At 42.6% G+C, this 24,601-nt stretch overlaps 1 protein-coding gene across 6 annotated transcripts in view; it reads right to left on the bottom strand.

Annotated features, from left to right (window-relative positions):
* The window catches only part of Sash1 (SAM and SH3 domain containing 1), an 899,535-nt gene that overhangs the window by 56,468 nt on the left and 818,466 nt on the right, over positions 1–24,601 (bottom strand). For all 6 annotated transcript variants that reach the window (XM_048799615.1, XM_048799622.1, XM_048799626.1 and 3 more), the window contains 4 exons: positions 10,790–10,830; positions 8,231–8,317; positions 5,851–5,963; positions 408–509 (listed from right to left, as the gene is read on the bottom strand). In XM_048799615.1, coding sequence (XP_048655572.1) covers positions 408–509; positions 5,851–5,963; positions 8,231–8,317; positions 10,790–10,830 — 343 coding nt within the window. The remainder of the gene's footprint in view (positions 1–407; positions 510–5,850; positions 5,964–8,230; positions 8,318–10,789; positions 10,831–24,601) is intronic.

The following is a 24,601-nucleotide window of genomic DNA, read 5'->3' as shown; positions in this document are numbered from 1 at the left end:
GAAAGTACAATGGTGTTGTCAGGGGCTAGGGGCAGGGGAGAATGAGCAGCCATTATTTAATGGGTGCAGAGTTTCTGTTGGAATGAAGAACCACTAGAAGTGGATTGTGGCACTGGTTGCATAGCATTGTGAACGCACTTAATGAAATTGAATTGCACATTCAGAGATGATTAATATGGTAGAATTTTTGTTGTGTGCACTTTACCACAAACAAACAAGCAAAAACCCCAGCACAAATAGCATGACTCTGACTACACAGGAGTCTCTATTAGTGAGAAAAGAAGAGAGGCCTTTTCTCAGCCTCAGGGGAGATCTGGGAGTTAAAGAAAGCACCACCAAGACGGAAACGGCACAGGTCATCCCTGAGCAGCAGAGCAGGTCAAGAGGCTCAGAGACAGCAAACTCACATTGCAGGTGGAGGACCCATCAAACGTCGGGTAGGAGCCATCTGGCCAGTCGGTGGGGTCCAAGGACGCTGACTGCCGGTGCTGAGCCTCGTACTCCCTGAGCTGCAGAAAAAAGAAATGGAAGATTGAAATGGAAATCATGGCTGAATGCAGGCTGTGACACGGCAGGCAGCAAGATCCCTTTGGGGACCTTCTGCATGCCAGTGTTGGTGACCAAGTGCCAGTCCAAGACAAGTCCTCCAGAATCAGAGGAAGATGAACACCCTGCCCGGCGGGTTTCATCTAAATCAAACAAACGACACAAGGGATTCTTTGTATCCTGACTTCCACAGAGAACCTTGATTTCCCCTCCAACATCCAAACACGTCTTTCAAATTAAGTTTGAAAACAGAAACTGCCACACGCCTGTGAAACACCTCCAACATGTGTAAGTCAAAGCACTCTCTTTTCAGGAGACAATGGGCGAGGCTGCAGACATCTCAGGGACATGGGGCGCTCAAACCGACTGACTTAAAATTCACTTGCATTTCTTGTTCAAGAGAGCAACTGACTAGTTCAATGTTGCTACCTAACAAATGTTATGGAGTTTACTGAGGCCCTTGAGGATGGGGAGGAAAATGACCAGACAACTGGAATATCTTCAGAGATATTTAAAGCTTCTGTTTACAAACTAAGTTTCTGGTTTTTGAAACACAGAAAGATAAGTGTCAGGTGTGGTGGTGCACACCTGTAATCCTAGGGGCTTGGGAGGCTGAGGCAGGAGGTTTGCAAGTTCAAAGCCAGCCCTAGCAACTTAGTGAGGCCCTAAGCAACTTAGTGAGACCCTGACTCTAAAACAAAATACAAAAAAGGGCTGGGGATATAGCTCAGGGGTTAAGTGCTCCTGGGTTCAATCCCCAGTACCAAAAAAAACAAAAAAAAAAAAAAACACAGAGACAAGTGAAACACTTTAGGAAAAGGAGAAAATTTGACAGCAAAATCAGATGAAGGATCTTTGAGAATGGCCTATGTGAGAAGTTCTAGGTATGTTTTCATAAAACAGAAACTGAACTCTGCTACTTAGCACAATTAAATTGTCACTGCATTAATATTCTGTTATAAAGCCATTTTTAGACATGAATTTAAGACATTGATCAAATCGCATTCCATGAACCAAGCAAATTAAAAACAGAAATAGCCTGATCGGAAACCCATGTGATAGTGACAGGGCACATCCCAACCTCTAGAGCTATGGGACGTGGCAAAGCCACCACACTGACCCTCCTTCCTCTAGGAGAAGGCAACTTTTCCAAATGTTATTTTCCCTCAGAAATTCTCTCCTGGACATCTATGGGAGGAGTCAGGCATTACTGATTATTGGGCAAGAGGTTGGACACAGATACTAAGTGCCAGCTGGGAAGCTGGGAGCCCAGGGCAGTTACTGAACCCCTCTGAGTTCCCCCACCATGCTAGAATGTTCTTCTCATGTGGATATATCGTTTTTGAGATGCTACATTCTCCCTGAATACTGGAGAAGAGCTGCCAGTTGGTAAATGGGATCATTATGGGATTATCAGATTTTCTTTTCATTTTCTTGCTACACCTTAGCCTCAACTTACCAGGAGCAGCTAAATAAGTTTCATTTGTAATGAAAAAAGATACAGATTCCTAACTGGCAATCATCAATTGTTGTTGGTTTTTTTTTTTTTTTTTTTTAATCTAAGGACTTTATTTTGTACTTTTACACAAATTTAGCTTTGAGGAATCAAAACACATGCTTATCAGATGGATAAATGTATAATGTTTAGGACTCAGATCACATTACACAAGTAGTCTTTAGTATCAGGATTTCTATTTTTAAGGAAAAAACAACCATACATCACCGCCATAGGTCACATTCACTCTCCTTTAGACTGATTTCCAGTTACATTTTCAAAAAATGTATTTTTCTATAGCATAGCTCCATTGTTGCTGAGTATCATTATGCCAAAACAATTCACAGTATTCTTTTTTATTCAAGGCTTTAAATGTAAGTTTATTCCCTACTCTCCTGTCTTCATACCTCTACACACACACACACACACACACACAGACACACACACACCCACACCCAGGTAAATCAATAACCTATAACTTCCAAGAATCTCACTGGGCTTCCTCTGCTTTGCACAGCCAGTAAAAGATCTGAATACCCTGAACTTACTTGCCAAGAAACACGTATGCCCTTGAGATTAGTACCTGGAAACTGTATTATTTAGAACCTGCCAATTACACTGAGCCCCCTAAACTTTTTTTTAAACTAGTGAGCTTGACTTCTTTAAAACACATATAGTAAATATTCATCACAAAACTATAAAAATGTTTAAAATGCCATTAGATTGGATGGAACTGTACAGTTAATAAAATATAAAAATCATAAATTAAGTTGGCTATCTTTATAAATTAGGCATTGAAAAAGAGTGCAATGAGTGTAATTTAGTGAACATTCTCTTCAAATGCTTTTGTGGCTTACCATGTTGTTTCGTATATTAGTACCTTGTAGTCTTTTTCACCTCGATCTTCATTTGTATTGGGTAACTGGGTTTCCAGGGGTGTGAATGGCGGCTGTATAATTTAGAGTGGGAAAACAAGCCATCCGTGAGATCAAATTCATACAAATGAAGCCTGGTGGACCCAACTGTCTCAATTTGTACACAGGCAAAAAACTGTCCCGATACAATGACATCCAGCTCCAGTGGCGCATAGGAAACTCCTCTGGTGATGGATGTTGTGTCATTATCAATCAGGGTTCACACCCAGAAGTTCTACCCATGAGTCTTTGCAACTTTGATTGATAGTGGAAGGCATAGCCCACCTGACATCCTGGAACAATGATACACCCTGGCAGAGCCTGAGGAGTTTGGGCCATTCTCATCATGGTCATTATAGGAGGTCTACCTTAGCTTTTCCTGTATACAGTGATCAAGTAAATTTAGATCCTCAAGCTGGCCACAAGCTAAAGGATGCAGGTCCTCTCTGCTTACTGTTTTCTGTTCCTGATCGCATTTACTTGAAGTGTTTTGTCTCTAGCTAAAATGAATCCCATCAAGGTCCCTGTAATGGAGATGCATGCTGCCCCGAGAAGAGCAATCAAAAAAGCATTCCTGCCACTTCATCATCTGTCAGAGGGCACCCAGCCCTGTATGGAGAAGCTAGTAAAGTATGAAGAATGCAACTGTTTCTGTTTCCTGACTATCTGCTTTTCTGGATTGCCTCATAGCAATATTCTTAAAGTCTTGATGAGCACGGAGGCTGCATTTGAAACTAGGCAAAGATGCCCACCTGGCAGCAGATGCATGACTGAAAGCTACAAGCAAACCTGCACACAAGGCCACTTTCTCATTCAGTTCACCTCTGATGTAAACAAGGCTAGCTGCTAAAATTACAAGCTCAGAAAGCTTGAAGCAATTTTTTTTCCACTTCTTCCCCAAGTTTGAAAGTATTCCTTGGTTTCTTTGTCAAATAGTGAAATATGCTATATAAGTTGGATGAGAGTAAGGTCACTTTTTAACATTTTTCCCTTGCTCCATGAAAACTGAATTAGATACATCACATGCAACTTCCTTCTCAAACACAGGTGCTGTGGGATGTCTGTGGACATCTTCTGCATTCTGACCTTCAGTTTTACTATTAAGAAGCAGTGTGGGGCAACACTACTCAGAGGACAGGTAAACATCGTATCTGTGAAACTAAATACAGATTCACTCTTCCCATATCTGTTTTCTAGAGATTCAGTTAGTTTTTTGCCAAATGCTATGAAATGACCAAGGAATGGAACAGGGCGAGGGGCAGGGATTGTCTCTGCCAGCAGCTGTGCCACATGGTCAAGGGCATAGAAAGGAGACAGACCAGGTGCAGGAGATGAGCAATGTGGGCAGGATGTTAACACCTGTTAGCTGCTCCATCACCAGTCCCAGCAACAACCTGCTTATCTGCAGTAAGCCCAGCCAACATCATCCCTGCTTTTGCCACTGCTTTAATCTGCTGGGAACTCTGGAGGCCAAGGTCTCTGGCACTTTTCCAAATCAGAGATGGAGAAATGTCAGCAGATGGGTGTCCCAAGGCAGCCCTATCCTCAAATCACCTACTAGATCCAGTCCCACTCTCCACTCACAGAAGTGCTTTTTCTTGCAGCATTGTTTAGCAACACATGCTCTTGAGGCTCAGAGTCAGGTATTCTAAGCTAAGCTGAGGATGCTTATCAAAGTTTCAGACCTTTAAGATTCCATTTAATGGTTGCTTTGGTTTGAATGTATTTTCCCCTCCAAAATTCATGTTGAAATTTGGCTGTACGTGTGGCAGTGTTAAGAGGTGGGAGTTGGAATTTGGGAGATAGTAGGGCCATGAAAGCTCTGCCCTAATGGGTGGGATCAATAAAAGAGTAAGTTCAGCCTCCTTTCCCTTCTTGGCCTTTCCACCTTCTGCCATGGGAGCATCCAGTCTTCCTCCCCTCCAGAGGACACTGCGTGCAAGGTGCCATCTTGGATGAGGAGCATGGCCTCCACAACACAAATCTACCTGGTCTTCCCAGCCTCCAGAACGGGGAGCCAATAAGTTCAAGTTCATGTTCTTTTTTACATTATGCAGTCTGTGGCATTCTACTATAGCAACACAAAATGGACTAACACAAAGGTAGAATTACAACTCATTCAATGGTTCCATAGTGACTTGGAAGCTTCTGTTAGTTTCTAACCCTACCTACTTATGACTAGTCAGCACAGTAAAAAAACCAACCATTCAAAAACCAGTCAGCTCATCAGTCAACAACAAAATAGGAAACATCTTAATAAATTACTGCCTCATTTCAATAAATACTACTTCCGTATCCTAAAGGCTAATTGGCTTCTAATTTAACTCAGGGACAGGGGAAAGACACAATAAACTGCAGATAATATTATTTTAGGTGTGAAAGTAAGCAAAATTTTAAGGCATTCCTGAAACATAATTTTGATCTCTTAGAACTGACGTTTATGATGTTTATAATACATTTAATTTTTGTTTAAAATTTTATTCTTAACCATTAATTACATTCTTATCAGTTTTTTCCAGCAGAATTCAGAGGGTCATTCCCTCACTGAAGTGGTCCACAGATGAAAGATACCTGCCATTCATTCATTCATGTATTTACTGGATGACGTTTTACGTTGTAAGATGGAATGCTTGTGTCAAATGAATAGAATGGAATCAATATTTCATCTGACAGTGCAGGTAAGTGATGGCCATCAAAATATCAGCAAAATATTACTTCAGGGGCTGAAGGTGTGGCTTAGTGTAGAGTATCTGCCTTGCATGTGCAAGGCCCTGGGTCCAATTCCCAGCACTGTGACCCCCACCACCTTTACTTTAGATATTAGATTCTAGACCCTTCGATGCCCCCAAACATTTTAAGTGTAAGGAGCTGTGAGCCCAAGACCTGCTCTCTTACCCTGGCGAGGGCTTCTTCGATGGTGATCATCTTTTCTTTGACCATCATCATCAGCTGAATCCGCTCCTCGTCACTCATCGTTATCTCACTGGCAACATAACCAACATCTTCTCCTGGAGATTAAAGACAAAAAACATCAGAAGTAAAACCCAAAGAGGAAATGGGGCCCGTCATCATCTTGGACAAAGGCAGGCTGCTTCTGACTGACACTGCGTGCACTGTCCATTACGGCTGGAGCAACACAAAGCAGAAACATTTTGCTTTTCGGGACGCCAATGAGCGTGGCTACTTGCAAAAAGTGTTCCAAGAATATGTGGATGCTACAATAGGTGCAAGTCTTTCAAAATGACCAGCACTTTTGGAAAGGAGCATCTGGTTTTGGAAGAAACCTGACAAGGAGCTCCTTGTGACAGGTGGGGCAGAGATCTAATTCAAACACCCAACTGGGTCTGCTCCATGCTCCAGGTCTCCTCTGGCCAAGGGCTCTCAGAGTCCTTCCATTTGAAGTACAAATGAGAAGAACACACATTTGCGAGAAATGGGTGTGAACCCTCTGCCATGGCAGAAAAAGGTAAAGCCACAGAGCTGAACGCTGCAGCCTGCTCCAGCCCTACATTCCTGATAAGTCACGTGGCTGTAGGTCCTCACAGGATAAGCATGGATAATAAAATCACAGATAGGAAGTACGCTGAGCTCAATGAGGAAAGGTGCTATGGGCATTTGTATCTGGAAGTATTATTGTCGTAATAATTATCCAAACTATGAGGAAAGGTCAGCTTCCAACTTAAGACCACTGAAGAGGAAAAGAATCCCCATTAGGATCCTTTGAAAGCCCTTTTCCTGCAAAGCAAACAGACTGCATCACCCCTAATATATTTGAGGCAGCTGTGCCTTGGTCAGCATGTGTGAAAGGAGGTCGGTGACAGTGGGCTGCCCGCAGGGGAGAGCTGACATCCAGCCCCTCATCTTTCCCCTTTGCCCTGTCTTCCTCACACACACCTGAAATCACAGCATCTCAGCCATGGCTTAGCTGCCCTTGGTGTACAGGAATAGAACCAGAGAATCTAGCTGCAGACTCCTAGGAACCCATTACAGGCAGAGCCTATCTTAGAATTTATGTCCCCTGTGTTTCCCTGTCTCATTTCTATTTTGTAATCAATCAATCAATCAATTAATTCAGAAGTGCCCCTCAAGTTTCCATTGCCAGGCGAGGAGAGACTCCTGCCAGGTTAGTGCATTTCGCTATCCCCAATGCCTCTGAGAACACAGCAGTGTTGGGGTGTGGGGTGGGTTTTTAATAAACCCTGGGAACTGGTAAGATGCTGGCTTCTTTCTGCCTCCGCTCCCTCTCTCCCCACCTCTCTTTCTCCAGAGCTTTCTTTCTAAATGAGACTTCAATGGAATACCAGGTTCATTTTCAATCACAAATGATCCCGGGTTTGTATCCAAGGGAAAAACTGGGGGTGTCTCAGAGGAACGTCTCTAAGTAGAACAACTTAGAAAAGTAACCGCACTTGAGTCCTGCCCAGGAAGCCAGGTGTGCAGCGGGGGTGCCTGATGTCCAGGTCCCCTTTTCTCATTTCTGTGCAGGAGTAACTGGAGAAGCATGCTGAACAGGGTCAGACATGGACATATGATTTTGTCAAGAAAGACCACTAGGGTCATTGGTGAGGAATAAAAAATGTTCCCTTATTGATCACCATATTTAGTCAGACTGGAATCTGGAAGTGGATTTGTTCTGGTTTTCTCTGTGAAGACTGGGGGAACATAAATTACACCACCAGGCCTCAAAGGGATGACATATTTACTTTCCATCTAAACAACAACAAAAGACAGACCCAGAGTAGGGCAGAACCGCCTTCACAAAGCAGCCTGGGCAAATTCCCATGATGTCAGACCATTAGAGAGTTTCTAGGGGCAACAACCCCATAACTGGCCCTGCCACGGAACAGCGTCAAAAGTTCAGGAGGATGCAAAGGCTCTGAGTGGGGGCGTGGACAGGAGGGTCCAAAACTAACAAACAGGGGGACTCTCTCGACTCTTTGAGGTTAGCTCTCCGAGAGTAAAGACATTTCTGAGTTCGGTGTTACTGAGAGCACTAACAATTTGGTCTTTGCTCCCAGCTCTGTAAAAGGAGCAGACTGCTCACTAACCACTCCTGTTTCATTTTCTGAGTTAAAAAAAAAAAAAATGACCCAGATGAAGGAAGTTAACAATAAGAATGTTAATCTTAAAGTTAACAATCGGAATGTCCGAAAAGCTGACCATTTTACAGGCTCATGCAATGCATTATTTGAACTTTCAACGCCCATTTAGATTAGTACACAGGCTTGGTTTGGGAGCTAAAAGGACCTACTGTCCGCCAGCTGCATTACGGTACCTTTTGAAGTCTGTCTCATTATTCCTTTCTGGTTCTTTCGGAAGTTCTGCCAGAAATACTTATTCTTCTTCTTCCAATCTCCTTTTCCTTTAAAACAAGAAAAATGGAAGAAAAGGCACAGTAATAAATTCATTGATAGCAGAAGTAGCCTCTTCCTTGTCATTTCAAAGCTTCCAAAAAAAGAGTTTTTTTCTTTCAGTTTGTGAATGACTGGGAAATGCTTATAAAGTTGTTTAAAAGAAATGCAAATTTCCTAGTAGCAAGAAATAGGGTAGGGTGAAGATGAGAAATAAAGAAACATCAAAAGGGCGGCAAAATGTGCATTCTTGTACCCGCTTTGATGTTTGTTTAACTAGTCTGCCTCATTCTGCCTTGTCTGTGGTTCCTTCCGTCTTAGCCACAATTATTTCCACTATACCACAAATAGGACACTCTAAGAAGTTGACTTTCTGTTGTTGTTATTTCTGTCGTTGATCTACACTTGTTTAACTTCTGTTATTCCAGATCGAATGAAGAGAACCGAATAGAATGGTTGCTAGTCCTGGGCTCAAGGGTCACTAGAGCTGGTTCTGGGGGCTTCAGTGTGGCTGTGCAGGGGCGGGGGAGGGGGACTCACAGACACCGACCCACACTGTTTCTCTATGGTGTGTAGTTTGTCTGCGTCTAGCTATGGCATGGGTGGGGCATGATTCCCACCTCTCTGGCATTCAGGCCACTTGGCAACCTACCTACAGATTAGCCAGGGCACAGTGACAAGAAAAACACATTGCAATCCTGCTGTGACACCTCCCAGCTGGTCTCCCTCTAAATTCCCACCCTTCCCAGACTATTTTGGGTGACTTATAAGTGAAAACAAATTCCTTGCCACAGATAGACACTTTTAATACTTGGTAGGGTCCTGATCATCAATCCTATGAAACACTTTTTAAAAGTAAAGGGAAGCTGGGGGCAGAGGTGCCTGCCTATAATCCCAGAAACTTGGGAGGCTGAGGCAGGTGGATTACAAGTTCAAGACCAGCCTCAGCAACTATGTCAGGCCCTAAGCAACTCAGCAAGACCCGGTCTCAAAATAAACAATAAAAAGAGCTGAGGAGGAGGTTCAGTGGTTAGGCGTCCCTGGGTTCAATCCCTGGTATTAAAAAATAAAACAAAAAAACAAGGAAATAAGATGAATAGGTAGAGCGGTCCTATATTCTATAAAAATAAGAGGCAGTGGCAGCAGTGATATCTGACATTGTGCTGATGTGGCAAACTCGGGAGCATCAGCTCCGTCACCGTTTGGTGCCTGTCTGGTTGCTCTGTGGCCACTGGAAAAAGGACAAAGTGGTGGGTTTGCACAGTCTAGACTGGTGGTTCCCAGCAAAGCGATGCTTGGAGCAAACGTGTGGGAAACTCGTCCATGGTGCTCCCAGGCTTGCAGGGTGTCATTTTTCAAGACAGGGGCCCTCATTTAAGTTCGGACAACCCCAGAGCCATGGGAATGAAACCGGAGTCCTTCAGCCCTAGATGGCCTCTGCATGCAGACCTTAAAGGCACGTTTCAGGGTCCCTGCTGCCCTTGGGCAACACACTAAAGCAAGTGCAGCAACGAAGGGTTAAAGCAGAGTGACTGTCACTTATTCAAGCCTTTCTCAGGCAACTTGAGAATATAATGCATTTCTTTGAGCTATATTCCCAACTTCTTCTATTCTCATGTTTCTGAAATAGAGATACATCTCCAAAAAAAAAAAAAAAAAAGATATTAGTTTATGTTTATTCAGCACTTGCTATATCAGGGCACTTTGCAATCTAATGAGTGCATCTTGTTTAAGACTCTCTTACAGGATGCATCATGTTATCATTCCCATTGAGGAGAAAACTGAGGCCTGGGAGGTGGGGGTTACAAGGCCTAGTTGACAAGAGTTGTGACTCAAGTCCAGCAGCACGATTTGAGCACTTAGGTCACTCTTAGCCACCTACCCTCCAGCCCTGACAAAAATCAAAAGTGGGTTTTATAATTTAGAATATATAAAATACCTAATGCCTTAAATGCATACTTCTGGGTCCAAAAATTATAAATTGAAGAATTTACCCTAAAGACATTATCAAGGATAGAGATTCAAGGAATTTTATAGCAGCATCATTTGTCTGTGTCAGAGAAAAAAGCGGAAACAACTTAAATGTCCAGCAAAGAAGAGAATGGTTATTTAACTATGACATATCAAGTACCATGCAGACTTATAACTTTTACTGCAAAGAATATTCAATGGGGGGGTGCTCATAACTTTCAGTTTTTCAAATTCTAAACCAGTATTCAAATATGATCCCACTTGTTTAAAAAAAAAAAAAAAACAACTCTACACAATGGAAGAAGGTGGGGAGGGAAAGAGGGAGAGGGAGAAGAGGAGAAGAGAAGAAAGAGAAGAGACAGAGGAAGAAAAACGTTGTCTATCAAAATCTTAACTGTTTACTTTTGGGTAGAAGGATTCTTTGTGGTTTCTATAGTTTCACAAGTCTTTATTTTCTATAAAATATGAAAATAAAATAATTAAATATTTAAACCAAGAAAAATGGTACTGACCTACAGAGCCGTCTTCTGAGTTTGATTTATGAAGAGGGTGCCTGAAAGAGAAAGACAAATCAGATTACCAAGGAGCACTGCTTTGAGAAGCAAACTGAGGACCCTCCTAGCTAGTGGAACCCAGCACCCACATCACCCAACACAGCCAGGAACACTTGTGTGGTTTAAGTATGAGGTAGTCGCCAAAAGCTCCTGGGTCAGACAATGCAAGAAGGTTTAGAGGTGAAATGTCTGGGCTCTGAGAGCCTTAACCCAATCAGTGAATGAATCCCTTGATAGGGATTAACTGGGTGGTAACAGAAGGTAGGTAGAGTGTGGCTAGAGGGGGTGGGTTCTGGGGGCCTATCTTTGGGGTATGTATTTTATATATGGCAAGTGGAGTTTCTCTCTCTCTCTCTCTCTCTCTCTCTCTCTCTCTCTCTGCTTCTTGGTGGCCATATTCCCAGCTGCTTTCTTCTGCCACACTATTCCACCATGATGTTCGACTCACCTTGAGCCCCAAAGAATGGATTTGGTTATCTAAGGACTGAGACCTCTGAAACTGTGAATATTTCCTTCTCTAATTGTCTCATCAGGTCTTTTGATTACAGCAGTGAAAGAGCTGACTAAAACCACATTCTGAAAGGATCTTTACCACTCGCCTTTCCCACCCATCTGCTGGATTCCTAGGAACAGATTCCAGTACCATTTGCCATCATTTATTGAAGACTCACTCCAGAACAAGGCCTAGAGTAAATGAAGAGGACAGACCCCACTAGAAGATCACTGAAGTCTCCTCCAATGCTGCGAACTATTAACTACAAGTCATGTCACTGCCACTGGGACTTCTCTTGGGCCCGTGGAAAAGAAAAAAGCACATAATCATGAAACTGTCAACTCAGCACCACATGGGCCGCCTGGTCCATCAGGTGAATGAAGTGGAAGGAAAGCTACGGGGTGGGGTGGAAGGAGGGTGAGGAGATCATCAATGGGAGACGGATGCCAGACAGAGGAGGCAGCCAGCACGGAGCTCCTCCAGTCGGTGGCTGCCAACTGGCAACTGCAATATCCATCTTGCCAGATCTTCCAAGTTCAAAAGACAAGCCAGAAACCTGTATTTTTAGATGAGAGAGCCACATTTTTAAGTGATAGCAAATACTTCAATGTTTCTAGAAAATGGGTCCAATTAAGCAACACATGTCTGGGCACCAGATTTGGCCCCATGCGCTATCCTACAGCCTGACTGCCAGTTTGTGACGGCTGACATGGGTGAACCCAAATGACCCGAAAAGCACACACAACCTAACACCAGTGGAGTAAGCATTTCTCTAGAAAATACTTAAATACCAATTTTAAGCAGGAAGGCAGGAAAGCAAAGAAAGTTAAGATTAATTGTCTCAAAAAGTGAAGAGTAGAAATTGGAGCAGAATCTTTCATTTGGTGAGTCCAAAGGCCCAAGAGCAAGTTCAGAGTCCATGGGTTTGATGAGAAGAAAATTTTGAAAGAAAGAAGAAGTTTAGCACTCAAGGGACTCACACCTGAATCTGCACTGCAAGTTCACTGCCAGAAAGGAACATGAAGTGGTGTCTAACAAAACAGTGTAGTTAGAGTGCAAAGGCTTCATTCAGAAGACGAGTCTGGAAACCTGTTACACTGAGAAAATTAGAGGAAGAGAAGCAGAACATCCAGATTACCTCTCAGGGACCTGCCTCTCAGGTATAAGGAGTGTAAGGTGACCACAGAAGGGGAGAGGAGCTTTTCTTGTTCAGGGCCACCTGCAATGCTCCACCATTTCTAATGCAGCCCACTATGCAGGCTGATGGCTGGGGGTGTAAGTCTGCAAACATCACCCTGCTCCAGTCTGCAAGAACAGAAATGTTCTTGACCAGCACAAAAATCTGAAGATGTCTACCGTGAACTAGATGAGAGTAGAAGCTGAGAAGGGACAGGGGAGACGCATCTGCAGGGGAGAAGCACTACTCTTCTTCTAATTTTCTCAGTGCTTCACTTACAAGAGTAAGTCTGAATTCTAGCTATTTCCCCTTATTACCATGCAGCCAACACAGAAAATATAATGGAAACCTACTTTGTTGTCAAATTGTGCCAAAATGTAGCTCATAAAGTCTACTTTTGTTCCTTCTATCCTGGCAAAAATGAAATGCCATAAACATACAGAGACTTTTAAGAGGTTGCCATTTCAAATTTTAAATCATTCAGCCAAAATGGATTGAATGATATCACAAGTAAGGTGCATGGGTGCCTATGAAGAAATGGACTCCCAAGCTAGGGAGGGGGGTGGACATGAACAAAGATGCACATGAAGGAAGAGAAGAAGGGGAAGTAGGAGGGGGGACAAGGAGGGAAAAGAGGGGAAGAGGAAGGAGGAGGAGGATGCCCCATGTTCAAGGTACGAAAGGCAGCTAAGACTAAGAAGGCCAATTGGTTGGGGACTAAGGAAAGAAATTTCAAAGAAAAATGTTTAAACTGTTTGGACTCATATGTCAAAAAAATTAAAAATTACTCTAGCATTTTGAAACATGGTCACATGTATCAGTCCTCCTTTCTTCAATGGGCCATAATCTATCAGTCAGTTTAAATGACCACTTAAAACAAAGGACGCCAAACATCTATATTTATGCTTATTCTGAGGACTAGGAAAGTACTGACCTAATTGATAAGGACCAAGTATATCAAATTCCCCAGATCTAGATAAAACTAGCTAACTATGTAATACATTAGAAATATGTACAAACTTCTTTTTTTTTTTTTTTGATACAAACCTTTTCATGGGAAAATAGTCTACAGAAACACTACTTTCCTTAAGCCCTTTGCTGATTTAGAATAATAAATCTTATCAAGTTGTCAGAAACTTTCCCAGTCACTTAATGTAAATCCCAATTTGACAGAAAACTCTGGTTTCTAGAAGTTAAGGAAGTGACTCATGGAGACTGGGGATGTGGCTCAGCGGCAGAACACTTGCCTGGCATGCATGAGGCCCTGGGTTTGATCCCCAGCCCCAAAAAGAAAAGGAAAGAAGGAAAGAGGCTGAGTGTGGTGGTGCACATCTATAATCCCAGCAGCTTGAGGGTCGAGGCAGAAGAATTGTGAGTTCAAAGCCTGCCTCAGCAATTTAGCAAGGCCCTAAGCAACCAGTGAACACCTGTCTCTAACTAAAATACAAAAAGGACTGAGGATGTGGCTCAGTGGTTAAGCGCCTCTGGATTCAATCACTGGTACCAAAAAGAAAAAAAGAAAAGAAAACAGAAAAAACAAAATTCCACTCACCAACTGAAANTCGGGGCTGGGGATGTGGCTCAAGCAGTAGCACGCTCGCCTGGCATGCGCACAGCTCTGGGTTCGATCCTCAGCACCACATACAAATAAAGATGTTGTGTCAGCCAAAAACTAAAAAATAAATATTAAAAGATTCTCTCTCTCTTTCTTAAAAAAAAAGAACAAAACACAAAAACTTATGCTGCAAAAAGCTCTCACTACTATACAGCTATAACAAAATACAACAGTATCTTTCTCTCTAAAATGCTGATTTACAATGTTTTATTATTTTTATTTACTTTCTTTAAATTATGATGCATTTTGAATAATTTTATCTTCAGGTTTGGTCTTGTCCACATCGCTTGCGTTTCCCAAGAATACCAGCAGATGGCACTGTAGTGTCTTTATTGGTGTTTCAGTTGGTGAGTGGAATTTTGTTTTTAAAATTTCACAACTTCCACAACCTACATACTGGTCAGAGAATAACAAGCTAATGTTTCCTAAGTGTGAAGCTCCTCAATTCATCCATTTTCAAAGGAGAAAAATGACACTGTATGAATTTTTACACAGTCAATTCTAACTGTAAACAGAAGCTGGCAGAGAAGGGATCCAAAATGCCAGCTCCTTTCTCCTTGACACTGATTATAAAATTCATCCAGCAGGAGCCAAAATCAATGATGTAACCAAGGTTTCAAACTTGGGTGATGGCAGGTAGAAGAAGTCATCTACTGACTTCCCAGTGGAAGAAATTAATGCTTAGATGTCAGCTCCAAAGAGGCCTCCTGGCAGAACATCCTTCTTCCAGTCAGATGCTGAGCCTCAGCATAGCAGGCACTGGAGGATGGTTTGTGGGCTTTTTGGATCAATCCCTTTCATTGTTAATGGAGTGAAAAGGACGAGAACTTCAGTAGGGTTTCAATAACCAGGAAACAATAATTAACATTCTGTTGCACTTTGAAAACCTACATAAGTATTTGACAATCATTAAGTATTGCATTTAAAGTCTCAGAACTGAGCCTTTAGCAAATCCCTTCTCACCAGTAACTACTATTAGAACCCCAAACTGCTGAAGTGTGACTATTTTTTGTAAAGACATCTCAATTACTTGAGATGTTTCTGAAGGCAAAATTCACTTTAGAAAATTCCTTAATTAAGGAATTGTTAATTAGATCAAAAAATCAACTGAAAGGCCAGCATCCTCAGAACTTCTGTGATGGTTTGGATTTGAGGTATCCTCCAAAAAGCTCCTGTAACAATGCAGGAATGTTCTGGAGTGAAATGACGAGATTATGAAAGCTGTAATGTCATCAATGGATTAATCCATTTGACAGATTCAACTGGATTACTAAGTGGTAACTGTAGGCAGGTGGGGCGTGGCTGGAGGAACTAGGTCACTGGGGGTGTGCCCTCGGAGATTATACGTCTTGTCCGGACTCCTCTCTCTGCTTCCTGGCCACCATGAGTGAAGCAGATTTCCTCCACCACATCTCACATCCGATGACCCAGAGCAGTGGAGTCTGCTGATCATAAAACAGTGGGCTCAAAATAAAAGTTTTCCTCCTCTGAATTGTTCTTGTCAGGTATTTTAGTCACAGTGATGAAGAAAAGACCAACATATCACTTCAATCTTTAACAGTTTCTTTGTCAGATTGCTTTGTTCAGTCATTTTCATGATTTCATCCAATAAAGATTAATTCACCTCCCAGTGTACGTGGGCATCCTCTGAAGCACTGAGAACATAGCAGAAAACAAGATAGGTAAGAGTGGTGCCCTGGAGCCTGGATGAGAGACAGGAGGAGGACTGCAGAGTCAAGGAGTGGGGAGAAGAATGGGTGGGATGGACAAAGAAGTCCTCCCTGAAGAGGTGGCTGTTGAGCAGAGGCCCAGGGGATGGAGTGGCCTGGGGAAGGCCGGTGGGTAACCGCAGGAGAGGAAACCAAGAGGTCTGCTCTGGACATGTGAAGTTAGAGTGCTTGGTAAACCTCCCTGTGGAGATACGAAAGGAATAATGGGCTGAGAGTCTAGAGCTGGAGGTAAGAAACTGGAAGCCACTCAAATATTTAAAGTGATGAAGCCAACTGAAGAGAAGCATGATGGAAACCGAGTCTGGGGCAGCCCAGCTCTTAGGAGTCTGAAAGAGACGGCCAGGCCAGGTAAGGAGACCTGGGGAGAGTGGCCCATGAGGAGAGGGAAGATCAGGAGTGTGCTTTCCCCTTCTCTGGATGGAATAATCTTCAACTTGATTTTACAAAAAGTTCTATTGCTGTCCTAAACTCACCATGCAGGCTCCACCCAGGTTGCTTGTTTCTTTTCTACTGATTTCTGTTGCTTTAGAGCAGAGATCCTCATAAAACCAGAGAGAGGAACAATCACAGGTCAAACGAAATTCTTCACACTCATATGAAATGTCATCTCCAAACTCAATGCTGTTATGGATCCTCCAACGACAGAGTGGGATTATCACTGAGTAATGGCCTATCTGGAGTCACAGAGCTAGGTGGGGGCATAATGATCCCCTCTCTTGTCGGTGCCAAGCTCTTTCTCACTCATACAATAGATCTCACATTGCATGCCCTCACACACGCCCCTTTTCTGATTTCTGGGATGGACTGAAAGGGCACACAGTACATATTGGCCCTGCTCTTGTGTCAATTACTAGAAGAATGCTCAGAAGAACTCACTGAGATAAAACATTTTCAACACCAAATCTGAACACGTCTGTGGATTTATTCTAACTAAGCACCTCGAGAATACTTCTCAGGAGTTGGTTGTATTGCTTTTGCATGATCCTCTGGAAGGATCTGCCTGTGGAAGGAAAGGAGGAGGCCAAAACAAAAACAAAACAAAAAGAGAACGCTCATTCTTCTTCTTATGTCGATTTAAATAAAAATAGTCTAAAGTGCATCCAGCCAAAGACAGACAACTCTATCTCGTTTTCCCACATGGAGCCTGGCACACCAGAGAGTGCAATGAATGCCCAAGCGGAAAGAAATTTCTAAAACAGACTTCACATTTGGGCTTTGATGGGTTGTTCAAAAACTTTACCCCCCCCCCCCTCTCTCTCTCTCTCTATATATATATATATATATATAAAAGCAAACTAAATAAATATATAAAATAAGAAAAGCAGTTATAAGCTCATTTCTAAGCAAGGAACATATGTTAAATGTTACTGGAAAACCTAAACTTAAAGGGATTTTTATGATTCCATAATCTTGAGTCTCAGGAAATAAACTTCTCGATTAGTTTATTTCCTGTGAATTTTGAATCAGGGCTCTTGCTATGTCTGGCCCTTTTCCTACACCAGCCCACCTGCCAAGCAGCCCCAAAGCCAGTAGCTCTTCCTCAAGATGTAGGGGACGTTCTCCGTGCTCCCCAATTGTGCACAGGCAAGGGGAGGTGTGAGAAGGTAAAAAGGTGGAGGGGACTGTAAGAAGATAATATTTTCTTTTTTGTGTTCTATGTAAGTATGAGCATGCATATTCATATTTTGCTTATTAAGTGACAAATGATCTTAAGTAAAATATTCCTTAATTTGATATCATCCTTGGATTACTAAAGATATCTTCATCATTGGGCTGGGGATGTGGCTCAAGCGGTAGCACGCTCGCCTGGCATGCATGCGGCCCGGGTTCGATCCTCAGCACCACATACAAACAAAGATGTTGTGTCCGCCGATAACTAAAAATAAATATTAAAAAATTCTCTCTGTCTCTCTCTCTCTCTTTCTCAAAAAAAAAAAAAAAAGATATCTTCATCATATGGTCTGATTTCTTCTACTTTAGAAATAAACATGAAATGAAATTCAGTTAATGCTTTTCTTCCATCTGCCATAAATATTCAAAGGTCACCCTTTCCTTAGCTGCAGGGCTAGGACTCAGGTGATGTAAGAAAGATACGAGGTCCCAGGCCATATGAGGTGTCACTCTCAGGGTCAGGTAGGTACAAGAATAAGTGCTTCCTTCAATTCTGTGCCCTTAGTACCTCTCTTACTTTACCCCAGATCTGGCCTTGCATGGCCAAAAGGAGTTGGGTTTCATGTCCGTGACATAATTCAGTTTGCAAATTCACTGGCTGAGAATGAAAGTAATTCTAGTGCCAAAATCTGGCATATTGTGAGAACTCCATGAATATTTAGTATCAATGAAACACTGGTGACATTTTGTCAACCCGGTCAAAGCACTCTCGAGATATGCAGGCTTTTTCTTTCATTTCACGCTCTATTCCCAGTCAAGGCTTTCTGGCTTTTGCTTACAAGGTCGCCTTCATAAAACATCAACACAGGTGTCTGCAGTCCCAAACCCAAGGGCATGGTCCTGCCCAGCCCAGGCCAAGAGTCCATACACTCTGAAGTCAAGTGGACCTGGGGGAAAGGCCAGTATTGCCATATCTAAGCCTTGGGCCTCTGAATGTGTAGGAGAGATGACAAAACTGAACCTGCTTTTTGGACTGTGCATTGGGGAATGTAAAGAGCCCAACAGTGCAGAGTACTTGGTAAACATCACCTCTCTATAGGACTCCCCCATTTCACAAAGCATTACCACCACACCTCTCCTATCTTACACTCTAACTACTTCCAAACCACTGAGGATTCACCTTTAGAATTTTAACATCAATTTCTCTCAAATAATGTAGATGGCTATGATGATTTTCCTCCCTCTTCTCAAAGTTTTTACCAACAATTCATGCTTTATGTAGCATTACCAAAAAAAAAAAAGAAAAAAGAAAAAAATACACACAATGACTGCACAAGATGTCAATAGGTCTTTATCCAATCTATTTTCAGCATATTATTATTTCCATTTGCTTCTCTCCTTTTGTCTTCCTTAAGCAGTATTTAGTTTAATATAACACAGTATATTTAGTTTAGCACAGTATATGATGATTTCTTTTAATTGATGCTGAGTGGTTTTTCAATACAGACACTTCTTGTGGGGAATGGCTTGGGTCTATCAATTATGTAAAATTAACTGTCCAAAAGAAATGGGAGGTTTTTCAGGAATTGAAAGTGTATATATCCTCTCAAAACTATAATATTACCCCAAAATTCTGGTTTGTAGATGGCTTTTATCATATGGTATGAATTCTTGCATTTGAACAATGCTAAAAAGACACTGAGAAGTTTGAAATAGTCATGAATTTTGGCATTTTAAACTTTTTTATCCTATCCTCATTTAATATCTTTGGTTTAAAATCACTATCAATACCACATTGGGTCAGCCTACTCCTTACATATAAGTTATGTCAAAAAGGCATCTTGCTGGGGGGGGGGAAAAAAAAAAGGAGGAGAATGGTACTGCCAATTTCAAAGTGCACCTGTCAGGCTGACAACAATCATGTTTGCTCTCCTCACCCCTGCTAATTGTAGTGACATAGGGAAATGCCAGGAAACTAAACATGATCTTGCCTCTGCAAACCCAGTCAGTCCCCTTTTGGTTTGTATTTGGTAGAGATCAACGGCAGCAGACTGGTATCTATACGTGAATAATGTCTCAAATGTTGGCACAAGGCCTGCCCCCCGGGAAGTGGCACAGCACAGGTATGGCTCAGAATATGAGTTCTGAAACTCAAAAATCTTAACACCAAAAAAACCCCCCAAGTAACCCAATCAATAAATAGGCCAAGGAACTGGACAGACACTTCTCAGAAGATGATATACAATCAATCAACGAATATATGAAAAAAATGTTCAATATTTCCAGCAATTAGAAAAATGCAAATCAAAACCACTCTAAGATTTCATCTCACCCCACTCAGAATGGCAATTATTAAGAATAACAACAATAAGTGTTGGTGAGGATGTGGGGGAAAAGGCATGCTCACACATTGCTGGTGGGCCTGCAAATTGGTGCAGCCAATATGGAAAGCAGTATGGAGATTCCTTGGAAAACTGGGAATGGAACCACCATTTGACCCAGGCGGCTATCCTACTCCCCAGCTTATACCCAAAAGACTTAAAATCAGTATACTACTATGAAACATCAATGTTTATAGCAGCACAATTCACAATAACTAAATTGTGGAACCAACCTAGATACCCTGCAGTAGATGAATGGATAAAAAAAAATGTGGTATATATACCATGGAATATTACTCAGCATTAAAAGAGAATAAAATCTTGGCATTTGCAAGTAAATGGATAGAGTTGAGAATATAATGCTAAGTGAAGTAAGCCAATCCCAAAAAACCAAATGCCGAAATGTTTTCTCTGATATAAGGAGGCTGATTCATAATGGGGATGGGGGGCGGGGCAGCATGGGAGGAATAGACAAACTGTAGATAGGGCAAAGGGAAAGGAGGAGAAAGGAAGGAGCATGGGGGTAGGAAAGACAGTGGAGTGAGATGGACATCATTACCCTAGGTACATGTATGAAGACACGAATGGTGTGACTCTACTTTGTATACAACCACATATATGAAAAATTGTGCTCTATATATGTAATATGAATTGAAACACATTCTGCTGTCATATGTAACAAATTAGAATAAATTAAATTTGAAAAAATTAAATTAAATTAAAAAGAATGTGGGTTCTACAGGCCAAATGCTAGTGTTCAAAGCCAGGCCCTACCCCTTACTGATTAGTAACTGTGGGCAAGTTACTTAGGCCCACTGGATCCCAGTTTACTGATATGCAAAATAGAGACAATGTTATCTATGGCACAGTTTTCCAGAGGTTTCTGTGAGTTCTGACTTGCACTGTACTCAGAACATCCTTGCACATGCTAAGCACTAAAAATAAATAAAACAAGATAAAATAAAGTATGTTCTTATTACTGGCCTTTTCTTTCAACCAGCTCTACCAGGAGTCAAACTCTAACTCCTTCTCAAAATGTACTTCAGCTTCTCAGCATGCGAGGGTTGGTTTTCTGGCTCCTAACGGGTGGCCAACAAGCCCTCTGAGCCAAAACAGGGCTCCAACCCTGCTGAATCTGAAAATCCTCACAAAGGTGCTCTGAAAGAGGGCTGTGTCCTTCTATTCACCAGTTGATAACTTGTCCTGAAACTTAATGATGTAGGTTACTGGCAGAAATTGAAGTTTCATGTCTGAGAAGCAGCCAAGTGCAATCCCCCCACAGTAGAGACCGTGGCCTGGTTATTTCTGGGCCATGGCCTCACTTAGGCCAGGACTACAGGAGTGTAAGAAGGGAGAGAGGGACATGTCCGCAGACGTGGGTCCTGGGGAGGAGAAGCAAACTGGGACAGTCATTGTCTCAGTCAGTCATCCTTTGAAGTTTCCAAAGACCTCTTGGGAATCTTCTCTTGTCCATGTGGGCCCTACCTTCCACGTGTGGCCTCATGGGTCTGGACTGAACCAGATGTTGATATAAAATTGCAGTATGGATGCCAGCTTTTGATGCCAATTACACTACTGATGGTAATGGCATGTGTCCCAGCACTGAGAAAGTCTGAAGTCCTTCCCAACCCCTTCTTCAGAACACCCCCATGACATACTAGAGGGCCCACAGTATCTTCAGGAAGGCAATATATACAAGAATCAGTAACTGATCAGTCTCATATAAGAATGAGCAATGATAATTTATTATCTGCTTGGTAGAAGTAATGAGCTTCTATGCAGTGGGAACCGTACACCACATGGTCCACACCATCCAGGAGATTACCTTTCATCAGGTGGACTTTCATGACAAGCTCCAAGGCTAGAACCACAGAGCCAGCTGTCTCCTATCTCAATACCTATATTTCTTTCTGACAGCACCCAGATTTCATTTGGGGTGGCAGTGTGCCCTGTTAAAGTACTCATTTCCCCAGACTCTCTTGCAGCTAGGAGAGGCTACCTGTCAGGCTCTGGCAGAGAAGAAATACTAGAACTTTCTAGTGGGGTGTTTCTGAGAAAGTTAGTGCTTCCATGATGAAAAGGTCTGACTGACTATACACATCCTTTGTCCTTTGCTCATCTTCTTCGTTCTACCAGAAACATGGACAGGATACCCAAGCAGTCATCATCTTATCATAAGGAAAGTCACATGCTAAGGATGGTGCAGTGGGAGAGGGGATGATTCTTTGGCCGACAGCACCAGCCTTGGGACCCCTAACTCTAGTCTCCTTGCTATTTGAGAACATGCCCCCATTTGTCTAAATGCTGAAGTCAAGTATCAGTTGTATGCAAGAAACCCCATGACCCTGATTAAGAGACTGAGGCTCTAAGTGTTTTATCTGGAGTCACACAATCAGCATAGTAGTCTTCTCTTTACCTGTGATTTCTGTTTTTCACAGTTTCATTTACCCATGGCTAACTGTAGTTCAAAAATATTAAATGGAAAATTCTAGAAATAAACAATTTAGGCTGGGAATGTAGCTCCGTGGTAAAGTGCTTGCTGAGCATGCTCAAGGCTCTGGATTCAATTCCCAACACCACAAAAGCAGCCTTTTATTACAGCGTATCGGTACGACTGATGTATTTGTTAATAGTTATTGTGGTTAATCTCTTCTTCCTGTGTCTAATTTATAAACTGAACTTTATCATAAGTATTTATGTATAAAAAAATCATACTACATATAGGGTTGAGTACTCTGTGGTTTCAGGCATCAACAGAATGTCTTAGAATATGTCTCCCCCGGAGAAGAGGGGGCTATCGTAGCTGGAAGTCACAGAGCTGGGGCTTTAACTCAGCTCTTCAGACACATAACACAGTGTTTTTCCAAGTAAAATCTGGGCTCTGTGAAGACAAGGGCCTCACCAGCCAGGTAAAATTGTGAGCCCAAAGCTAAAACACTGCATATTTTCTCTAATTACTAGTGTGAAAGTACAATTCAGGTTTGTAGCTTGGCTGCTGGAGTCTGCAGCCCCAGGTAGAACTGACTTTTGATCATTCCTCAACAGGCATAGAAATTAAAGTATAAAAACATGGAAAGGACCCTGTATTTCTTCTGTTCATTCTCGTTTGGGTGAAGCCAGTAATCACCAACGCTTTCATTTAATCCTTCCATGCGAATTTTAGATTTGGGTCTTTACATCTTCTCCTCTTACTCTTAATTATTTTTATTTTTATTATAATGATTAATTATATTAATTGTATAAATTAATGGGTTTGTAACATTTCCAATGGGTTTTTATACCTTAAGAAAAAGCAAAATGAAGTAAGACGGGGCATTGACATTCTTTACACCACACAAACTATTTTTTACAAAATGAGAAAAAAAATGATAAATAACTTCATAGGAGCTTATGCAGTGTCCTTTTGAAAAACACCTTCAGGCTGGGGATATAGCTCAGTGGTAGAGCATTTGCCTAGCATATACAAAGCTCTGGGTTCAACCCCCAATACTGGAAAAAAAATTTTTTTGCTTACTTTTTTTTTTTTTGGCTACTTATTCTGTATCTGGAACAAAATTATTCCTTCCCTCTGTTTCCATTTTTAAATGTTTTGCAAATGTGCAATAAGTATGTAACCCCAAACAGGCTTTCCTGCAAAGAAACATGGCTCAGGACTAAGGCCAGATGGAGGGACAGGGACATTCCATGTGCCTCTCTGAAAGGCCACTTTGCTATCAGTGTGCGTGAGGCCGACACATGGACTCCCACACTGGCACAGAGAGGGTAAGGGGTCCCAGCAGAGGCTGGTCTGGGGAGCAAGCTGGCTCCTGGCATTCTCATTAAATTTATATGACCCTACAGGGAAAGCGGGGCTGCAAGGGGCTGGCCCTTACCAGGCGCAGTGAGAGAAGGAGAGAGGAGGAAAAGAAGTTCCTTTCAATTATCTCCTCCATACGTTTCCATGGCGATGGCTCCGGAAGCTGGTCAGAACTTTCTCAGTGGAAACAAACAGCGGCTCTCATTCACCCTCGCCAGGCCCGCTGGCCACACTGGCCGCTTGTGTAGTCTGGGCACAGAGGACCCCAGGGAGGGCCATGGGGGCTGCTGAGCCCTTCTTCTGTCAGCTGCTCTCAGGGACAGCAGGGGAGTCATGAAGCTGCCTCCGAAGGCCAGACCTGGAGGTGCTTTGGTATGGAGGGCACTTCCTCCCTTGCTGGATGCACAGTGACCAACCCACCCTCCAGGACACCACTGTGGGAGCAGCCTGCTGCCCTACTTCTCCGGCACGCAGCGTCAACAATGTGGAGGCCTGAATCTGGGTCCTTTTGATGGTAACCGCTGCTGTAACCACTTGAATTATTTTCTCCTTGCCTTTGATTCCTTTTTACACACATAGCTGATCAAAGTGTTAATACATTATAAATATTATGAACATGGAAACTCTCTAACATCTTCTCGGTCACACCCATGCATCCTCCACATCTGAACCCACTGAGCAGCTGGCACCATTCTGCTTGCCCCTTACAGGTCGGTCTCACTTCATCCTTCGACAGGTTTATATCTCCCTCCGCTTCTGACTCAGTGGTTTAATCAGAACGGACAATGCCAGCACCTGCAGGCCAGTGCTTGCTGGAGCTGATTCAGACACCAGGGAGCTCTGTTAGGGTCCCCAGGATGATAAAATGACCCCTTTTGGTATCAGTCAAGAGGCCCCCCCCAATTCTACCTGTGCTTGAGAAGCAGAGGGCTTCGGTCTGACCAAAAGACTCTGGTTTCTGTAGTGA

Source organism: Marmota marmota, unplaced genomic scaffold (genome assembly GCF_001458135.2).
Source record: "Marmota marmota marmota unplaced genomic scaffold, marMar, whole genome shotgun sequence".
Taxonomy (NCBI): domain Eukaryota; kingdom Metazoa; phylum Chordata; class Mammalia; order Rodentia; family Sciuridae; genus Marmota; species Marmota marmota.
Note: the sequence above shows the minus strand (reverse complement) of the source record. Positions and strands in the feature narration are given on the sequence as shown.